Source organism: Manduca sexta, chromosome 25 (genome assembly GCF_014839805.1).
Source record: "Manduca sexta isolate Smith_Timp_Sample1 chromosome 25, JHU_Msex_v1.0, whole genome shotgun sequence".
Lineage (NCBI taxonomy): Eukaryota > Metazoa > Arthropoda > Insecta > Lepidoptera > Sphingidae > Manduca > Manduca sexta.
Window position 1 is genome coordinate 15108593 of NC_051139.1, and position 19120 is coordinate 15127712.

Below are 19120 nucleotides of genomic sequence, written 5' to 3' on the forward strand. Positions count from 1 at the left end.
CTTTTTTGGAGAAACCAGTGGAACTTTATCCTCGCAGGTGATTTTAAAAAGGGATGGTATAAGTTCATACTAATTCCATGTCTGAAATGTTGCGATAAACCGGTCGAATCTGTGTCATCGGATCCCTAACACATCGTAATAACAAAATGTGTGATCCGTCATCCGAAACTACGGATTTCGATTTTCGAAGTAGATCCTCTGGCAAGCGTGCGACTGGTTTGCCATTCCTGTTCTTCAATGTTATACTAAGAGAGACATCTGCCCACTAGCCGACCAGCTACAAGAATAACATCATTGTAACCACCTACAAGTCGACATGCGTACTTATAACCACGATAATGCAAATCTCGGGTTTTCAACGAGCAGGGTTCAAAAGTTTATTACTTTATTTATATTAATTAATTAATTTCTCTATCAATGTAATTTCCAAGCAATAAAATTCAGTGATAATGGATAATTATTTACCGACACGACTCCATTTTAAGATACTAGGTTCTTGTTAAATATAAAGTCGATAATGCGCATTAGTTATTCCTCAAAACCAATATTATAATATAGAGGTAAATATGCCATTAGTGTGAAGTCACGGTTGTGTTGCCGTTTGAAGGTCATTATAGCCAGTGTAACTACTGGACATAATAAGACTTAACACCTCATGTCTCGGGATGGCGGGCGCAGTGGAATACCGAACGATACTTTGTAAATCAAGAGGTTGTATGGTGTTTCTAGTGTTTATGGACAGTCGATGATGGTAATCAGGCGAACGGCAAACTCGTCTCGTCATTAAAAGCGATAAAAAAAATGGTTCGTTCTGTGGCCGTAGTGTATACCTATCGCCATATTTTAGCGCTAAGTCTGACGATCGAATATCTTTCCTATACATATTTTTGTCATTTACTAGCGTAAATGATGGTAGGAACGCGTCTTGGCTGCAGCCTCTGGTTTTCGTCACGTCCCACATGACTCCTCCCGAGGTAACTCTCGTGCGCTCGGTCTTCACACCGAATAGACGCCCATACACGGGGGGTCATTTGACGTGGCCCTAGGATTCCTTATCCGTCCCTTAAACTTCCTTCCCAGCTACCCCCTCCCAATTCCTCCAGGACCCTGCAGTAGTTTAGCCGGAGGATTCCAGTATCCCATACACAAAATTCCCCCGGGGTTAAGTGCGAGGCCCTATACCCAAAAAAAAATCCCACACGACATAATGTCAAGGACCTAAGTCTATGTAACATAGTACGTGTTCAGAAAAAATTGTTTGAGTCAGTGTATAGCATATCTACGCTTTTTGTTTCATCAGATACAGTTTAATCGTCTTCCACCTCCCTTCTCCCACTCCAAATTGGGGTCAACGCAACCCATCCAGGTATATTGCAGAAACAATTCAACTTACTTGCTCGACCGCCTACTTGACGTCAACTCTGAAAGGTAAAACATACACTCTTTAGGTTAATTGAAAAAGGATTGAAATAAATCTTCTATTATTTAAAAGGTTGTACGCCGTAGAAATGCAAGGGAAAGGTATCTTTATAATGTATCAAATTCTAGTAATTTAAAATGTACTCTAGTTATGATATTCAGTGTAATTTAGTCCAAATATCTGACATCTACTTAGATAGGCAGAGATAATTCTTTCAACCGACGATACGTTTTATATATCTAGGTGGTCCACACTTATACCTAATATCCAGTACGTACCTACCTAAAAATACTACAGAATCCAAGCATCACCAAGTAACAAGCATATCTCATTATCAATAATAGCGCAATAAACTGCCGAACAACATTTTAATTATGTCATGCGTTAAGATAAACTGAAATTCATTGCATATGATATAAACGTTCTACTGCGACCTCTCGCGTCAGTATAATCTGGTCAACAAAATGCGTCGGGTCTTAGCTTTACTGGCGTTCCTCGCACTCTCCGAGGGATGCCGCGTGCCGTGCCACTGGAATGATCCCAAAAGACTGGTTGACTACTACGACGGAGTCGCCACCAAGCTGATCGCGTTGGACCAACTTTTAATAAACCACTGCCGTTCGAACAATATACCAGATGACGTCAAGTACTTCCATAACAATGACGTGTTCAAAATGGTCATCCCCTTACCAGGATTCGAAGCTAGTGACTTCATCGTGAAGGCTGGACGGCGGCTGCTCTTCATCAACGCTTGCAACTGCGACGAGAGCCTCCAATATTCTGACATCAGATTCATCCCTGACTACCTTTCATTAAGTCGCGGCAGATGGACTTATGAGGAAGATGAGCTCACTATTACTATACCGTACTCTTCAGGTGGCATGGAAGCGCAACATAACTTAGATTTCAACAATAGGAACCTTCAAAACGGGGTAATAGTTTTAAGACGAGGAGAGGTGTGCTGTTCTGGATTGACTGCCTCTAGAAAGAGGTATAGGCATTAAAAATCTAACCTACTGCAAAAGTCACGAAGACAAGTAGTAGTTAACCGCAAAAGAAGTAAATGAAAAGTGTATCTTATACAATGTAATTTTACATAATATATTTGGATTAACTACTTTAAGGTTATAGCTTAAGGTCCATTTTTCATACATTTTGTTTCACCTTTAATCTGGGTAACTAAACAAGTATTGACAAGTAAAGAATTTAAATTCACGTCTAGTTAGTGATTAGTTCTCGCAGTTGAAAGAAAAACGTAAAAATAATTAATATGCATGGATATTTCGGCCTTTAAAATTTAATACGACGAAATTTTAAAGGCCGAAATATCCATGCATCTTAATTATTTTTACGTTTTTCTTTCAACTGCGAGAACTAATCACTAACTAGACATGAATTTAAATTCTTTACTTGTTAATACTTGTTTAGTTACCCAGATTAAAGGTGAAACAAAATGTATGAAAAATGGACCTTAAGCTATAAACTTAACATTGTTTCAATTAATGCATATCGTGTGACAACTAGTATTAAAATTTGAAGTTCAATAATGCAACTTATTATTATATTTTTGTTGTTATGATTTTATTGCATAAAAATATAAATAAAACAAATTGTAAGTTTTGTTATCGGTTTAGTGTCTGAGATTTTTTTCCTTAAATAGAATTGCTATCGGCTTATTATGTTATTGATATTTTTTTTTGTATCTATTAAGATTTACCTTGTATAGGAAAATCCCACCGTTGTGGTTTATTTCGAAGATTTGAATTCTGACTCCTGTGAACATCCAGTAAGGCTAGCATTATTCTACCGACCAACAATGCTATCAATAATTCGATCTTACCGATATGTTATGTGACAAAGTTGATTAGACTAAAGTTCAATATATAGTTATTATTAGGCCTGATTCACAACTTCTGAGAAAATGCTACTCGTCATAATAGATAAGCCGACCAAATATAAGAGTCACACTTTAATCTTTACTCCCAAACCAATGGTAATAAAGTGAATACTATCTAAATTAGTCGTTCAATACCATAACTTTGAACACAAGTTTTAAAAATTATATATGATGATAACAATCATTGATCCCTCTCACATTTGTTATTGTTACATACTTTGATGTTTTTCATACTTGTTAAGTATTCACTTATAAATAAGTAGTTCCATTCGGTGCATGCTGTGACACCTAAAGGTAATGCCTTTAACACGTGTTTTATTTAAATGATTTATTTAGTTTTATAAATAAAACTTATGTTTTATTGTAATTACCACTAGATGTCCTAATAAAATAAAATAAAACTTAAATAAAATTTACTTTAAACTTGTGAAAGAGGCCGACAATAGATTATAGTCGTAGAACAATTGTAGTTAATATGAGCGAGCTGCCGAGACCTCTCGCGTCAGTTCATTCTGATCTCCAGCATGCGTTGTGTCTGGGCTCTACTGTCAGTGTTCGCAGTCACCCAGGGTTGCTTGCCAAGCCACTGGAACGACCCGAAAATAATGTGAAAAAACGAAGAAATAGGAACCAAGTTGATCATTTTGGACCAAATGTTGAGCGATCATTACCGCTCCAGCAACGTTTCAGGCGTCAAATACCACCACAACGACAACGGGTTCAAAATCACCATTCCAATACCAGGATTCTAACCAAACGACTTCACGTTGAAGAGCGAGCTGGATTTACTCTTCATCGAAGCTTGCAAATACAACGATTTCAAATTTTCTTATATCAAGTTCATTCTCAGGCACCTTTTTATTCTCTACGATAAATGGAGTTACGAATAAGATGAGCTCATTATAAACGTTCCTCGTTTATTAAATATTGCGCCGCTCTCCAAACGGTATAATCCTCGTAAATGGAATTACTTGCGGCAAGAGGGAACCAAATGAGACGTATGGCGTGTACGATATCCGGGGTCTGCGAAGCAGCCCTAAAAGCAGTTAGTTAACTACAAAACAGATGTCAATGAGAAACGGATCCTTGTTATTAAAAAAATATAGTGAGATCAAATACTTTTTTTTATTGCCTAAGAAGGTAAACGATCAAGTGATTCTGTTGGTAAGTGACAAGCGTCATCCGTGGACCTATCGAGAGCGCAGCCAAGTTATGCCTACCGGGAATTGTATACATAATATGTTCAGTTAACATCATGTTCTTATATTTCAACTCCACCTCATCAGTTTAACTAGTAGAGAATGTCTTTGGCATGAAACCAAGTAAAAATGTTAAATAAATAAATAGCAAAATTCATATACGTCAGAGCTGCAGCCAAAACGCTTTTTTACAATCGTTTACGCTAATAGAAAACTAAAATATGTTTAGTAATGATGTATCTTAGCAATAAGTCTGTCTCTTGGATGTGACATTAATATAGTTAATTTTGTTTTTAATAGCGTTAACCATTGTAGATGATCATCTTAGCTACAGCCCCTGATAATGAGTGCGACTACAAGTCAGAAACAGTGGCATGACCATTTACCTTCGGCATGTTATATACCCTGTATTCGTCACTACATTTCTAAGCATTAAGTCTCCCCCACGCAAAGCCTTTTGTTTATATACCACCTTGATTAACTCTGCCGCTAAACAACAGTGTTTCCACTGTTATGTTCTGAAGGTTAGTTTTTGATATGCAATGTTGGAACTGATATGTACTTGCAGTGTGTTGCAAAAAGCGTACTTTAAGACTTATATACAACGCCATCTATTGTCGCATACGGAAACTAAATATGTACCTGTTTGTGTACAAATATTTTTTTTTTCACAAATTTTACTAATAAATTCGCCTGTATAATATGTATATTTTCCTGATAATAATGCCATCTAGTTTTTGAGCACGTAGATTTTGCAAATGATTTAACACATTGCCACTTCAATGAGTCTGTAGTTTCCGATAATGTTTTTTATATAAAGACTCATAGCATCCTAATTATAAGTCAGTTAGGCAGCCTGCATTTTTTCATTTTCATGCCTTTTAGATTAAAAGCAAAGGGATATTACTTGCACGCCATCTATTGCACGATGACGGTTCATTAGTATCTCTGAAAACTTATTGCATTCCAACAAAAAGTTGATGATGAAGCAGGCAAAGTTATAAGTAAATCTATTTTTTTCCACATGTGACTTAAAATCTAAGGTAGCGAGCACAATGCAGTGTTAGACTATCCTTTGTGTTCGTAACAAATTAAAAAAAATTAATTTGCATATTTCGTAATAAAAGGCTTGCTCCACTCATAAATAAGTCGCAAAAAACATGTTACTGGCAACTTACCTTACGAATATTTCAACAAAGAAACTGCTGTCATAACTTTATGATCAGAAAGTCGCAATCAGGTCCTTACAACTGAGGCCCGAGATATTCAACAACTGAGTTACCGTCTTTACCACTACCGCCAAGTCTGAAGGGTAAATTATCGATTATGATAGGATCACCGGCTTGACAACCAGCATTGAGCCACCTGGAGAGGAGGAAATCATCGACCGACCGCCGTGCCGGGTCTCTATATACATTCTTATGCAATAATACTAACTAAAACTAGGCGTAGGCCATCTTCGGCGCATTAGGGCTGCGGGTATCTCCGACATAAAATTCCTAGTCATCCTCTGCAACCGCCACTGTGCGGTTTCGCCTAATGCGGCCCGTCTCAACAGTTATATACCTAATATCAAATATGTGTATATAGTGCGGACTTACATTAAGCATATGACACTTCTACTTTTTCCAAGTTTGTCCTAATAGCGACACCTGGACAGGAACACTTAGCCAAAACCCCTTTTAATTGGAAATCTATAAAACATACGGTGGATGCAGGCCCCTTTCGACAGGTCCGTCCGGAAATCTTTAGGGCTATGTTCAACAGTGGACTTTGCGTGGCTGATGATGATGACGTATAAAATACCCTGGATTTAACAAAATAAGTCTAGGAGACTCGAGACCGACCTCATAATATCTCATAAAATAATCATGAAGCAAGCCATTAATATCCAAGATGAATGTAACAACGAAGCTGATAGTAATGCTTAGTCAGTCGGCAATAGCAAACAACATTAGCTGTTTGTGTGGACATAATTAACTGGCTATCTGCATTTAACTGTGAATGCTTGACCCCTTAATCATTGCTTGCAAACAGAGACTGACCAAGACAGAAGGCGGGTCGCTAGTCGTTATCTTTAATGTGTACTAGGTTTTCCCCGTGACTTCAGCCGCATTAAAGTCAATTCTCTGAATAAAAAGTAAGCATGTAACATAAAGGATATTATAATTTTAAAATCGTGAAAAACTTACCTTTTTTAATAAGAAACATTAGCAATTAAACTCTGCATTTAGTGTGCACTTAATCAATTCTATTCTTTGGTTAAAAACTAATTAATGTCCACCTTATCTAGAAGCAAAACTAAGAATTTGGCGAGCGGAGCTGCTGTGACAGAGTTCACAATGATAACGTATTTAGTCCGCATTACTGAATTAATTTTCGGGTACAACATAATTAAATCTAATAGAAAAAGATTAATGCCGAATTCTCATTGGTCACCAAAATAATATCAGAACGAGTCACTGTGGCAAATTACTTAGCACGAGTTATGGTGGTCCCTATTTAAAAGCATAGGGTGAGTTCTTCCCGTCGCAATCACCCCCTCACTCTGGGTGGATCACGTCTGGATCCATATTTAAATACCTACATTTAGTATGAAATGCCTATAAATGGATTAACTAAATATAAATCTAGGACTATTGGATAGATCATTGAATTTAATTTTGTTTACGATCTTTTAGAATGACAATAAAGCAGTTACTTATTTTGACTATGCACTTTGTATTCTTTGTTGTGAAGTTTTACAAAAACAAAGCTATTATTACTTTTATTTATGAAACATTAATGTTCATATTCAAGGAATCGAAGAGGCCATTCCAGAATATTCTAGATAAAACGTGACCACAATTGCATCATTATTTAATAACATAAATACTCGCCTTCTCGGTTGTACACAAGCTAGCTAACATCTGCATGGAAAAGTACCCAATGTTATAAAACAGACGTTTCTGGTTCATGCCTACGTTTAAAAATAAACAATTAAATGGAAAACGACCTGCTATATATTAAAAAGGAATGGACAAAGAATATAATTTATTAATTTCAAAAAGTTTGTTACAACCTAGTTCTATAATAATAGTATATTATCTCTCCATGTTTGTTAAAACAAAGATATTGATGTGGAAATTAAATATATTTTTTCTTTGGTCTCCAAACTCACCGTTACTTATAAATTTAGTAATTATGATAAATATAAAGACACAGTAAAACTACATAACAGGTTTATTTATTCGATCGGTACAAACTCCACATCGCCTTTAACGTCTACAGCGTAAGTGGTGGCTTCCACGGTGTTGTTAGGAACCTCGTTGGTCTGAAGCATGTGCTCTTGCTCCGAAGCTACTACATCATCACCTCTGTTCAAACCAACGTCAGCATCCTCGGTGTTATCTTCAGAAGGTTCTATCGCCTCACGGCTTGGCGCTTCGGTCGTAGGAGCTTCACTTGCGTCTCCTTTATTTTCGTCGACAACTGCGTCATCTTTAAGTGGGAAGGTGATCTTCAGAACTCCTTTGTCATACACCCAACTGCCGGTGACATTGACGCTGTCAGGCAAATTCCTTACATCCAAGTAACTCTTCACGACTGTTTCTTCGATTTTGTGGACAGCTTGCACCATCAACAATCCCTGTCTGGCCTTCACGATGATATCCTTCTCGTCGAACCCGTTCAGCGGTATCGTTATTTTGTAGTCGTGGCCCTCGATGCCCTCCCTGGACACGCTAGACGGGAATCTTCTGTAGAAGTCAGCGAGTACGTTATCGAGTTCCCTTAACTCGGTAGATAGGTCAGACCAGAATCTTCTTGTGTCGAAGATGTTATCTTCGAAGAATGAGTCGAAGGGACTTCGGCTCTGGTATTCGGGGAAGTAACCTCGGTTCGGGTAATGCGGATAATTGGAGCTGTGGTGAGGAAAGTAGTCCGATCCGTGGTGGATTGACTGGTGGAAGTATTGCGGTGCAGCTGCCGCTGCCGCGAGCAAACTCACAAACACGAGGAACATTTTGCAACCAATTTTAGTTTATTACTGGTATCGATTCGTCTTCCCCTGGTATTTATACAAGCGGATGACGGTTCAAAGTGTATCAATGTTATCAGTTTTGGAGTCATGCCGCTGTGTGAGAGAGAGGTCGTATTCTCAGAATGTTGCGAATCGTTTTGTGTTCTTTTATGTTTATAATGCGTCATAGAGTTTAGTTTTGTTCGAGAACAGTTTTACTTTATGTACCGTTTCGGATAATTCCATATTGTTGGTGTGTTTCGCGATACATAATTTACATACTTATTTTCAATCCTAAGTATATATAAAGTATTAAGCGTTTTTTGATACATTAAATAAAATATTATCAAATTTGTTTCATTACTAATACTTTAAATATTTCACTTAATAATACTTTGTTAACGTAGCCACGGTCTCAACTAAAACCTTTTCAACTCCTAAATTGTTTTTCTCTATCATATAAAATTATTCCAATTCCATGTAAAAAAAATTCAAACCCTACTTTTCTAATCAGTAAATGAATTACCTACTTAATATCTGTGTGTTAAATTAAGGATTGAAGGGGAAACTTCCATTGCACCTAAAATGAATTTATTTCATAAAATATTTGATTATTTTCCTTAAGTTATCATTTTATATTATGTAATCTTACTTCTTACTAACATTAAAAAGTCGGAAGTTTGTCAATATGTTTAGATATTTGTTAGAAGTAAACAGAGAAACAGCTGAACGGATTTGGATGAAAATTGGCACACATGTAAATAATGTCTCAGCTCAACACTTAGACTATTTTTTATCCCAGTAATACGCTCCCAAGGAATAAAATTAAATTTTTAATCTGATTTCATATAGATGGCGCTAGTGTACAAGTGGCGATGTAAGTCGTATGTTACACGTATATAGATGATTTGGAGAAATTTGTAGCAGGAAAGCCTTGCCACGGGAGCAAAGCCGCGGGCCATATATAGTATAGTAGTTATACACGTTGGAACTTATGACAAAGAAATGATTCACAAGCGCAGTTTATCTTAATATATCATTTTATAACAGAAGGTAAGTCAATGCAAATACTTCAAGTCATAGAAAAAAAAATTACAATAAAATATGTATTTTCTAATACAATTCGCTTCTTAAGGTGGTAGCTCAAGGTCCATTTTCATACATTTTGTTTCGGCTTTAATCTGGGTAACTAAACAAGTATTGGCAAGTAAAGAATTTAAATTCACGTCTAGTTAGTGATTAGTTCTCGCAGTTGAAGAAAAACGTAAAAATAATTAATAATCATGGATATTTCGGCCTTTAAAATTTAATATGACGAAATTTTAAAGGCAGAAATATCCATGATTATTAATTATTTTTACATTTTTCTTTCAATTGCGAGAACTAATCACTAACTAGACGTGAATTTAAATTCTTTACTTGCCAATACTTGTTTAGTTACCCAGATTAAAGCCGAAACAAAATGTATGAAAATGGACCTTGAGCTACCACCTTAAGTTAAAGCTTACTTTAGGTACTTGCCACATACTACCTACCACTCACTGAAGGATACTTTTATTCAACCAGATAGGGACCGTACAGAAGGCGTAAAACCCGCCATAGTGGCCCACGTATGTCGTGTTCTGAAATAAGGTTGTTTATTTTTTTTTATTGCTGTGAATATCGAGACGAGCTTTCCGTTCATATGATGGTAGGCGATACGACCGCCCATAAATAGTAGAAACACCATCCAACATCTTGAATTACAAAGTATTGTTTGGTATTCCACTGCGCTCGCCATTCTTAGACATGAGATGTTAAGTCTCATTATGTCTAGTTGTTACACTGGCTACAATGTCCTTCAAACTGGAACACAACAGTGACTACACACTGGTGCTTCGCGGTAGAAATAGACATTGCGGTTGTACCTATCCAGGCGCTCTCACATATGAGATACCTACCACTAGTTTTGTGGCTTGGTAAAGTAGATTCACTACACCTGATGTTAAGCGAAGTGAAGACCAAAGTGTAGACTGGCCAAAGATACAAGCATACCCGGACGGTCGGCACAGTCACGCCAGCCTGGATAATTGCACACGTTCCGCTCGGATGACCCAAAAATCCTGTTACTTTCCAAACAAGCCGGCATAATTTTGTCAACTGACGAGGCAATGTCATCTCTCATCAGTCAATGCTATCTGGTCCTACTCCGCTTACCATCAGGTGCAGTGGGATGATTTTACTATCTCCCTATACAAACAAGAACGCGGAAAATAGATACATTGCCAGTCAAAGTAGGAATTAATTGTTTATTGTAGGCAACCACAGTTTAAGGATCTCTGCACGACGTGGATAAAAATATTTATTCTCCAATGAGTCATTTGTGTCTCTTGAAATAGACTTCGAAGTAATTCTTTGTTGTTTATATTTTGCGCAGTACACAGCTGTGGTATAATTATTTAAGATGAAATATTCATATTTTGCAAAACTTCACGCAACTTGCTTTGAGTAAATTTTGTAGAGCATGACGTAATTATGTTTTTTTTTTTGCATATTGTTCCAAATTAACAGTAAATATGCTGTTACCCTCATTTGCAAATATGTAAGGGCTGATGCTCGGGCTATGCGCCACGATATACCCCAAACTAATATATTATATTATACAATTATACAATTGATTCCCATGCTTAATCACTTTAACACTACGGATCAGGAACTGCCTAGCCCTAGGAGTCTTTTGCGCTATATTTAAGCGGGCGTTCAATATGAGAATTTTTGTTTGTTTTGTTTTCGTGTAATATACATCCGACATTGCAGTGGTACCTACCCAGGGGAACTCTTACATATGAGAGACCTACCACCATTACTCAGTATCAGCCCGGATTGTGGAATTTGTGCCCGATATGGCGATAGGCTCGCCCCTTATCAGATCATGGGACGGAACACAGGTGACAAGTGGGGGCCCAAGTTGCAACTTTGCCTACTCCTTCGAGGATAGAAGCGGAATGTGTGTGTACAAAACAAAACTGAATTATTTACGGGACACCGTATATAACACTACTTTTTTATTAATAGGTTGTTCTCCCGTCTCGGCTCGCGTTAATAAAGAGGCTACTTATTAGTTCTTGTGAAAAAATGGTAAAATGAACTTTATGTCTTTATGGCTTTGAGACGGACAGAGACTTGAATACTTGGTTTGTGTCTTATAAAATTATTGTGAAACGGTATTTAATTTGTGTAATATAATAATCAGTAACTTGGGGTTGGGTCAGAGGCTAAGAGCCCATATTAGATATCTGAACGGGAATCCCAATATGCATACCTAAAAGAAAATACCTATTTTTGTCAACAAATTAATAATAATAAAATCGCTCTTTTATTAGGCGACAACTGCTCATAAACAGTAATACACTACATAGACATCGTTACTGTTGCGCGACACATGTTGCTGAAACGATAAATTTAGTTGAATCAACTGGCAACCAACAATCTTGATTAAATTGTCAGGAAAAAAAATAAAAGTAGCCTATAGCACTCAGGACTCATATAGGCTCCTATTAGTGAAAACATTTACAAAGAACGTTAGGTCATTTCTGATATTAGCGCATTTAAACAAACAAACTGTTCAACTTTATATATCAGTATAGATTTAAGTTCTGTCAGACTAATAGTAGTTAGAGAGCTCTATTCTATGTACGGCGGCATATCAGTCATTGGCAATTACGAACGTTCTAATTGTTTTTTTTTTGCGTACTGCCGTGATTATCACCCTGCTAATGGTGTACAAGCGATCCCCCGGCTTAGCCACTACGGCAGCCCCATGATGAGTTGATGGGCCCTACCGCAATCACTGGAGACGCCAGCTGAAGGTTCGCTGGAAACCTGCAGCTAAACGGTCTTAGGGCCCGGGAGGAAGAAGGGAGGGGATATAGGGAAGGAAGAGAAGAGAAAGGAGTAGGAGTTAATAGGATGGTTGGAAGGGAAAGGGAAGGGAAATGTTCACGAACCCTTATAGACCTCACTGAGAACTTAGCAACCATGAGATATACACACGAGCTGTGTGCCTAGGGTCGCGGCAAATGTGCCCTCATGCATAGGCGTGCATTTGGTGTGGAGACCAAGCGCACAAGAATTGGAATTCGGGAAGACGTTCTAATTGAAACACAACTTTGATAGCCGTATTGATAAAAGAACAAAAAATCTACTATTTACCTATACGACTATCGAAGCTGTCCTTCAATTAGAACGCCCGTCATTTCAAAAACACGGATTTTCGTGATCAAGAAAGCTGCAGTCTTCGAAACGTCTGGAGAAAAGTGTAATAAAACACCACGGATAAATCCGGAAAATAGTTTTATTTCAATATTTATATCGTTTTCAAATTTTGTAATTAGAATGATATTTGCATGGTGCAGAAAGAATATTAGCATGCTCTTTAATATGGTTATTTCGAATATTATTGTAATTTAGTGACATCTAGTGAAAATAGTACGAACCTCTTTTCGTGCATAATTAACTCTTTACAAATTAGTACAATATAAAACTGAGAGGGGGCGTTGAAATATATAACTTTAAACATATCTATATATTTATTCAGTAAAATACACGTCTATAAAACAAATAGAAAAAGTAAATCAATCTTCAATGGCCATTTATAAATAAATACTATAAATATCTATGTATTGTATGCACAATATAACATCTACTTGCAATAGGAAGTTTGGATTCACAGCCAAGTTTTATTTATAAGTGGGCATTTGTAGATCTATCTAGATTTCTAATGTTACAGTTTCGCTAGGTTACCTACTACCCAGCGACTACTATACTTGGTATAGACACAGAATATTATATTAAAATATAGGTAGGATCAATTGAAATAAGTAAAAGACTGGCTCTTCAATTAGATTTGTCAAAAAGTATTGGGCGTATTTTACTGGCATCTATTTTCTAGAAAAAAAAACCTATTTATAACCAATTCTTTTATTAAAAAATTATAACGTAACTTACACAAATCGAGAATTCAGTTCAGTTGTCACAATATGTGAATAAAACAATTACACAGGTCCCAAGAAACTTATTTACAATCACACAAATACAAACAAACACGCAAACAAACAGGAACGGTTAATCTAAATGCAATAAACTTTCAAACCTAGCTCTTTTCTTCCTTTTCGCCTTCCACTTGTTTCTTCACTGGTCCAGTCTGAACTATAGGCACAATTCTCTCATTAGATGCCTTCGGTGGGGCCTTAAGAGGGGCCATGATAGACAAAACTCCGTCGGAAGACAACTTAGAAGTCACCAGATCAGCCTGAATACCTTCAGGAAGCGCATACTTCCTCGTAAAGCTTCTAGAAATAAATCCATGTTCGTCTTGCCGCTCGTCATGCTTGGCTTCGACGATCAAGTAGCCGTCAGCTGTCTTGACTGAAATTTCTTCTGGAGCAAAGTGTTGCACGTCCAAATTCACCTGGAATTTGTCCTTTTCCTCCTTGATGGTTGAACCGGCGTCCCGGGCGGTGGCTTGCAAGTTCCTCCATGGTCTGTAGTAGTCTCTGTTTGCTTGCGGCATTGCCAGAATGGTGAGGTAATCTCGCGGAGTCAGGCCTAACCCGAAATGTTGGTCGGGCAACTGGCGGTGCCGTGGGCGCTCGTACTCAATATACAATGGGTAGAAAGACATCTTCACTAATTACTTTGTCTAATTACTGAGTAAAATCACTCGGAACTTGTGCGCGGTGAACGTTTTCACTGGAATGTCAAACTGATCAATGAATAACAAGTCCGTTGTACGGTATTTATATGCCAACAGCGACATCTAGTAGCAGCAGGAAAGTTCTAGAATATCTAGAAATTACAATGCTCTGGTATAATCTGACAGGTGTTACAAACATTTTTAACACAATGAATGTATTAACAGGGTTGTGTATTAAAACTAAACAATATTCATGATGGAAGTTTAGAATTAATGTCTTTTATCAAAATAAGATAATTATAATTATGTTACTGTTTTATTAAGCTGCAAGCTATACGTCTTATTGTTACGTATAGTGATAAATAAGTTGATAAGTATGATCAAAATCGTTCGATATTTTTTTGTCTATAAAATACGTCGTGTTAGGGACTCATATAGATTTGAAATTTTATATTTTGGACTTAACTTATTCCTACTTATAACAATATTAGATAGGTCGTAATATAATATCTTATTTTTTTATTTACTCTTATTTTATTGGTCTCATTCTCAAACTTCACACATAAGAATCGGATTTAAATCAAATTTATAAGAATGCAATTGTAAGTTACATCCTCTGTTTTGTATTAAAAACGTTATTTGTCTTATACATTATAACATTATGATAAATGTTTAATCTATCCAATTGTTTCAAACAACTGCATTGTTACGACTTGCGCCATCTGTTATCGAGTAGCAGTAGATTTTACCTGACATTCTAGAATATTCTTCATTCATTACTGTATTTTATCTATTAGTCAATAGATTACGTTAGTAATCATTTGTCAAAAACACTTGCTAAAATCCATATATGATAATAGCGATATAACTGCATTATGAAGTATATAATAGAAGTTTATAATATATTTTTACTAACCAATGTAGTAAAACTTCGTAAAATATTTCAATAAAAGAATTTAACAGAGGAACGGGCGTGAATTAGAGAAATATGCTGTTTCTCTCACGCATACTGTAACCTGCGTATCTCTATCCCTTTCAGAGGAACCTAATGAAAGGGCGTCACCAGTCTTTCGCTTTTCATTATCAACGCCACTTGTGTTCCCCATTGAATTTGTTTACTAACATGGCGCCCGTATCGAAGTTAGGGCGCGGAAAACCGCTAAAAAATCAAACAAAAGAAGTATTGTGGAAAACATACAAATATTTCCAGTCACAGATAGAAAAAGATCCCAACTCCACGGTCACGGCCATCCAGCTCGTCAAGCAAGCGACCGGCGTCTCCTCATTCGCGCTCAAGCGTCTGCTGTCTGTCACTTCAATCGACAAGTCAAGCGAAAAAAAACCTTCACAGCGCCAAAATAAGGAAGGATTTGGATGTGACGACTACGACGCTCAGGCTATACGAAGAATAATTCACAATTCGTACACAAAAGACGTTGTGTTCGAGTCAATAATTGATTTATACCGTATTGTGAAAGCAGACTTGGACTACCAGGGTTCCCTCTTCTCCTTGAGGCGTCGGGTGACTAAGCTAGGTTTTACCTGGATAGAAAAAGACAAAAACAACGTATTAATAGAAAAACACGAATTTCGATATCCCAGAATCCAGTTTTTGACTAAGATCGAAGCTTATCGTGCCCAAGGTCGAGATATAGTGTATACTGGAGAAATGGTGGTTGAAAGTCGAAGGAAGTTACACAAACCTCGGTTGATTGGGCCGTCTACTAGCCTAAAACCAGCGAAGAACATATCAGTGATACTGCTTGCAGGCGATGCAGAGAACGTTGTCAAGAGTACTATTTATATCTTCAATGATAATAACAGATACGAGAAAGATGTAAATGAGTCGAAGCGAGAAAATTTCGAGCACTACGAAAAATGGTTCAAATACTATCTTCTTCCGACATTAAAGCCGAACAGTATTATTGTTATTGATAGCGGAACACCCTTCCACAACAGAATGGCTAACCCAATGCCGCACGCTACCTCTCCTAGAAGTGAACTCATGGACTATCTGACAGCAAGAGGCATCCCTTACTCAGCTGATATGTACAAATCTCAGTTATACCAACTAGTTGTGGCGAATCAGGAGAAATATCCGGAATACAAAACCGAGGCTTTGTTCAGGGAACATGGACACACAGCACTACGTTTGCCGATTCAGTATCCAGATTTAAACCCAATAAAATTTGTTTTGTCGTCAATAACAAATTATATTGGAGACGAGGCGAGTCTATCTACGGACAGTATTACAAACATAGCTAAGAAAAAGGTGTATTCCTTACCTGATGAGGGTTTGGCAGAATGCCCGCAGGCTGACAAAGACAGAAGAGAGTTTCCTGACAGAGGTAGATAAAATGGTCGATGAAATATCAGAGAAAGCGGTGTGTTTGGATGATAGATCATCTGAAAGCGAGGATGAAGAATGCGCATTCGACTCTGATGATAACCAATAAATCATTGCTACCATCATGTTCTAAAATATTAATAATACTACGAATTCAGTGTTAGAACAGATAAGGGCAAATACAAGGATATTTAATTTTTATTGAAAGAAAGAAAAGAAAGAAAGAAAGAAAATATTTATTTGTAACAAGCAAAATTACATAATAATTACAAGTTTAATACATTTAAATCTATTTGCTCGTCACAAAAGCGAACCCAGCTCAGCATATGCTGATAAAAAAACCAGCGCTGATCTTCCGTTGGGCCGTTTCGTGATGTCACGGGCGCCAAAGGCAAAAAAAAATAACAAAACTAAAAGTACAAAACTAAAACTGCACCAAAATGCATGGGGGAATGAGTATTGGTAATTTATGTCTATTTGTAACCGACTTCATAAAAAGGAGGAGGTTCTCAATTCGACTGTATTTATTTTTTAAATGTTGCGTGTTTTTAAAATGCTATTAGGTAAGCAAGTAAGTCTCGTGATTCCAATATTGAAACACATAAAACTTACGCATTTATTAAATTGCATTATGTTATAAGTACATACATGGTTGTAAAAAACGTTTACGCTTATTTGAAAGTATTGATCTTTATAAATTATTTTTAATATACTTATTTTAGTATTACGTGATTATTTACAAGTGTACCAGGTTTGCGAAATAAATCTTTAGGATTAAACTCGGATGTTGTGAAAATGTATGTCAAATTTGAAAATGTGCCAAATATTAATAACTAAATGTAGTTATTATATTATGTATAAGTTCTAAGTTCCATGACCTGTGGAGAAATCTGTGTTCAATTTTAATATTATGCTATGACCTTTTTTTGTTATAATATGATGCCAAAGACGAATAGATGTTTCCTCTATGTATTTCGATAAGTAAAATAATATGTTGCATTTCTTTCTTGACCCTTCTATTTTTATATACTATTTATTAACATTAAAATTATAATAATATATGCTACGCGAACGTAACTTTAATTAATAAATGTGTGATGTAACAATATATAGCTTTATTCATGACCAATAAACTGTTATATTTGAATACTCTTGTGCGACGTGGTAGATGAAATGGTTATTTATTCATTGTACAGGTATGTCCAACAGTGGGACATTATACACACACACGAATTCATCCCCGAAGTGGTATGTAGAGCCGCAAGCAGGGCACCCATTTTTCGCCAAGTGTGTTCCGACCCATGAAGTGATAGGGGGCTAGCCTATCGCCATATCGAGCACAAATTTCAGACTTCAGGCTAATATCGAGCAGAAAAACCGAAATATCACTTTGCCCGACCCGGGATTCGAACCCAGTACTTCAGAGTGCTGCCATATGCAATATGCGAATGTGCAATATGAATTTTGAATCTTTGTTCCTGATCGATTTCCGTTAAACAATAGTACGCTTTAGATTTTAACAATTTTTTTCCTTAATTTCCTTAAATTTTATTATGTCACCCGTTGCGAATAATCCTTAATTAACGTACACTAAGGTACATTATTGAAAATTGTGATCATATTCCAGCCCTCCAAAGAAATAAATATATACATTTTTAAATAGCATAATATCCTTAGCACCTTGATTTTAAAGGAAACCAAACCGCCTAATAATTAAAATAGAACTTGAACCCGCTGTCTTGAATGTTTTAAAAACCCGCTAAACACTCATCCTCATAATTTTATCATTAGTTCAATATAAGCTACATGGCATAATTATATTTTTATAAAGATTTAAGCAAAGTCATATACTATACTATATACTTAGTGAGTGAGACCGAACATCAGGGCCAAATTTTTTCTCCAAGTTAGTACCTTTTGGTAATAAGTCGCTGTCCTATTTAAAATTTCCGTATGACAAGTCGTCACAGTGTCCTTAGATACAAAAATAATATATTTACAGAAAATATGCTAATATTCGCATTATAAATGTGCAAACCATATGGAAAAAATGAAGTATTTTACATTGATGTTTTGCTATTTCACGGTAAATTGAATAACCATCACATAAGCGCAAAATTTTTGAATGACAATCTTCTCAATGTCCGAACTAACTAAAACTGGATTTAAGTATATTAAAAAGTAAATAAAAAAATTGGTTCTTTAAATATTTGCCTATTATTATCTCCTCTTACTAATAGTATTGAATATTGATTTGGGTCTAGATTTTTGGTTCAACTACAATGTCCACACAGAAATTGCGTCGTATTTTCTCCAGAGTGGTAGATGCATAGTTAGGTTGCAACCCGCTTTGGTAGTCTAGTAATCAATACATATCTAGGCCACGCGCCGAGCCTAGATAGGTACTTCCGGGCATAACTGCTTATCTTTGATTTGATGCTGTTTGTATTTATTTTGGTAAAGCTTTGTATACAAATTTTAAATGTTAGTGTATATAGATAGATAAAGACTTATTTCTATAATGAAGAATTTAGTGCTTACTCATGACTCGGTTTTATATATAGTGAAATTAATTTAATAGTA

General features: G+C 36.4%; 4 protein-coding genes across 4 annotated transcripts; 2 read left to right on the forward strand and 2 right to left on the reverse strand.

Annotated features, from left to right (window-relative positions):
• The first annotated feature begins 1845 nt into the window (after positions 1 to 1845).
• Positions 1846 to 3104, forward strand: LOC115448984. Its single transcript, XM_037442912.1, has 2 exons — positions 1846 to 2544; positions 2897 to 3104. Exon 1 carries the CDS (start codon positions 1885 to 1887, stop codon positions 2422 to 2424), a length of 540 nt encoding a protein of 179 aa, XP_037298809.1. The 5' UTR covers positions 1846 to 1884; the 3' UTR covers positions 2425 to 2544; positions 2897 to 3104.
• A 4526-nt stretch (positions 3105 to 7630) lies between these two features.
• On the reverse strand, positions 7631 to 8550 carry LOC115448696. Its single transcript, XM_030176215.2, has one exon. The coding sequence runs from the start codon at positions 8517 to 8519 to the stop codon at positions 7743 to 7745; it is 777 nt and encodes a 258-aa protein (XP_030032075.1). The 5' UTR covers positions 8520 to 8550; the 3' UTR covers positions 7631 to 7742.
• A 4909-nt stretch (positions 8551 to 13459) lies between these two features.
• Positions 13460 to 14268, reverse strand: LOC115448936 (protein lethal(2)essential for life). The gene has a single exon (XM_030176570.2). The coding sequence runs from the start codon at positions 14176 to 14178 to the stop codon at positions 13648 to 13650; it is 531 nt and encodes a 176-aa protein (XP_030032430.1). The 5' UTR covers positions 14179 to 14268; the 3' UTR covers positions 13460 to 13647.
• Positions 14269 to 15240: 972 nt separating this feature from the next.
• Positions 15241 to 18396, forward strand: LOC115448613. The gene has a single exon (XM_030176091.2). The coding sequence runs from the start codon at positions 15314 to 15316 to the stop codon at positions 16544 to 16546; it is 1233 nt and encodes a 410-aa protein (XP_030031951.2). The 5' UTR covers positions 15241 to 15313; the 3' UTR covers positions 16547 to 18396.
• The last annotated feature ends 724 nt before the right edge of the window (positions 18397 to 19120 follow it).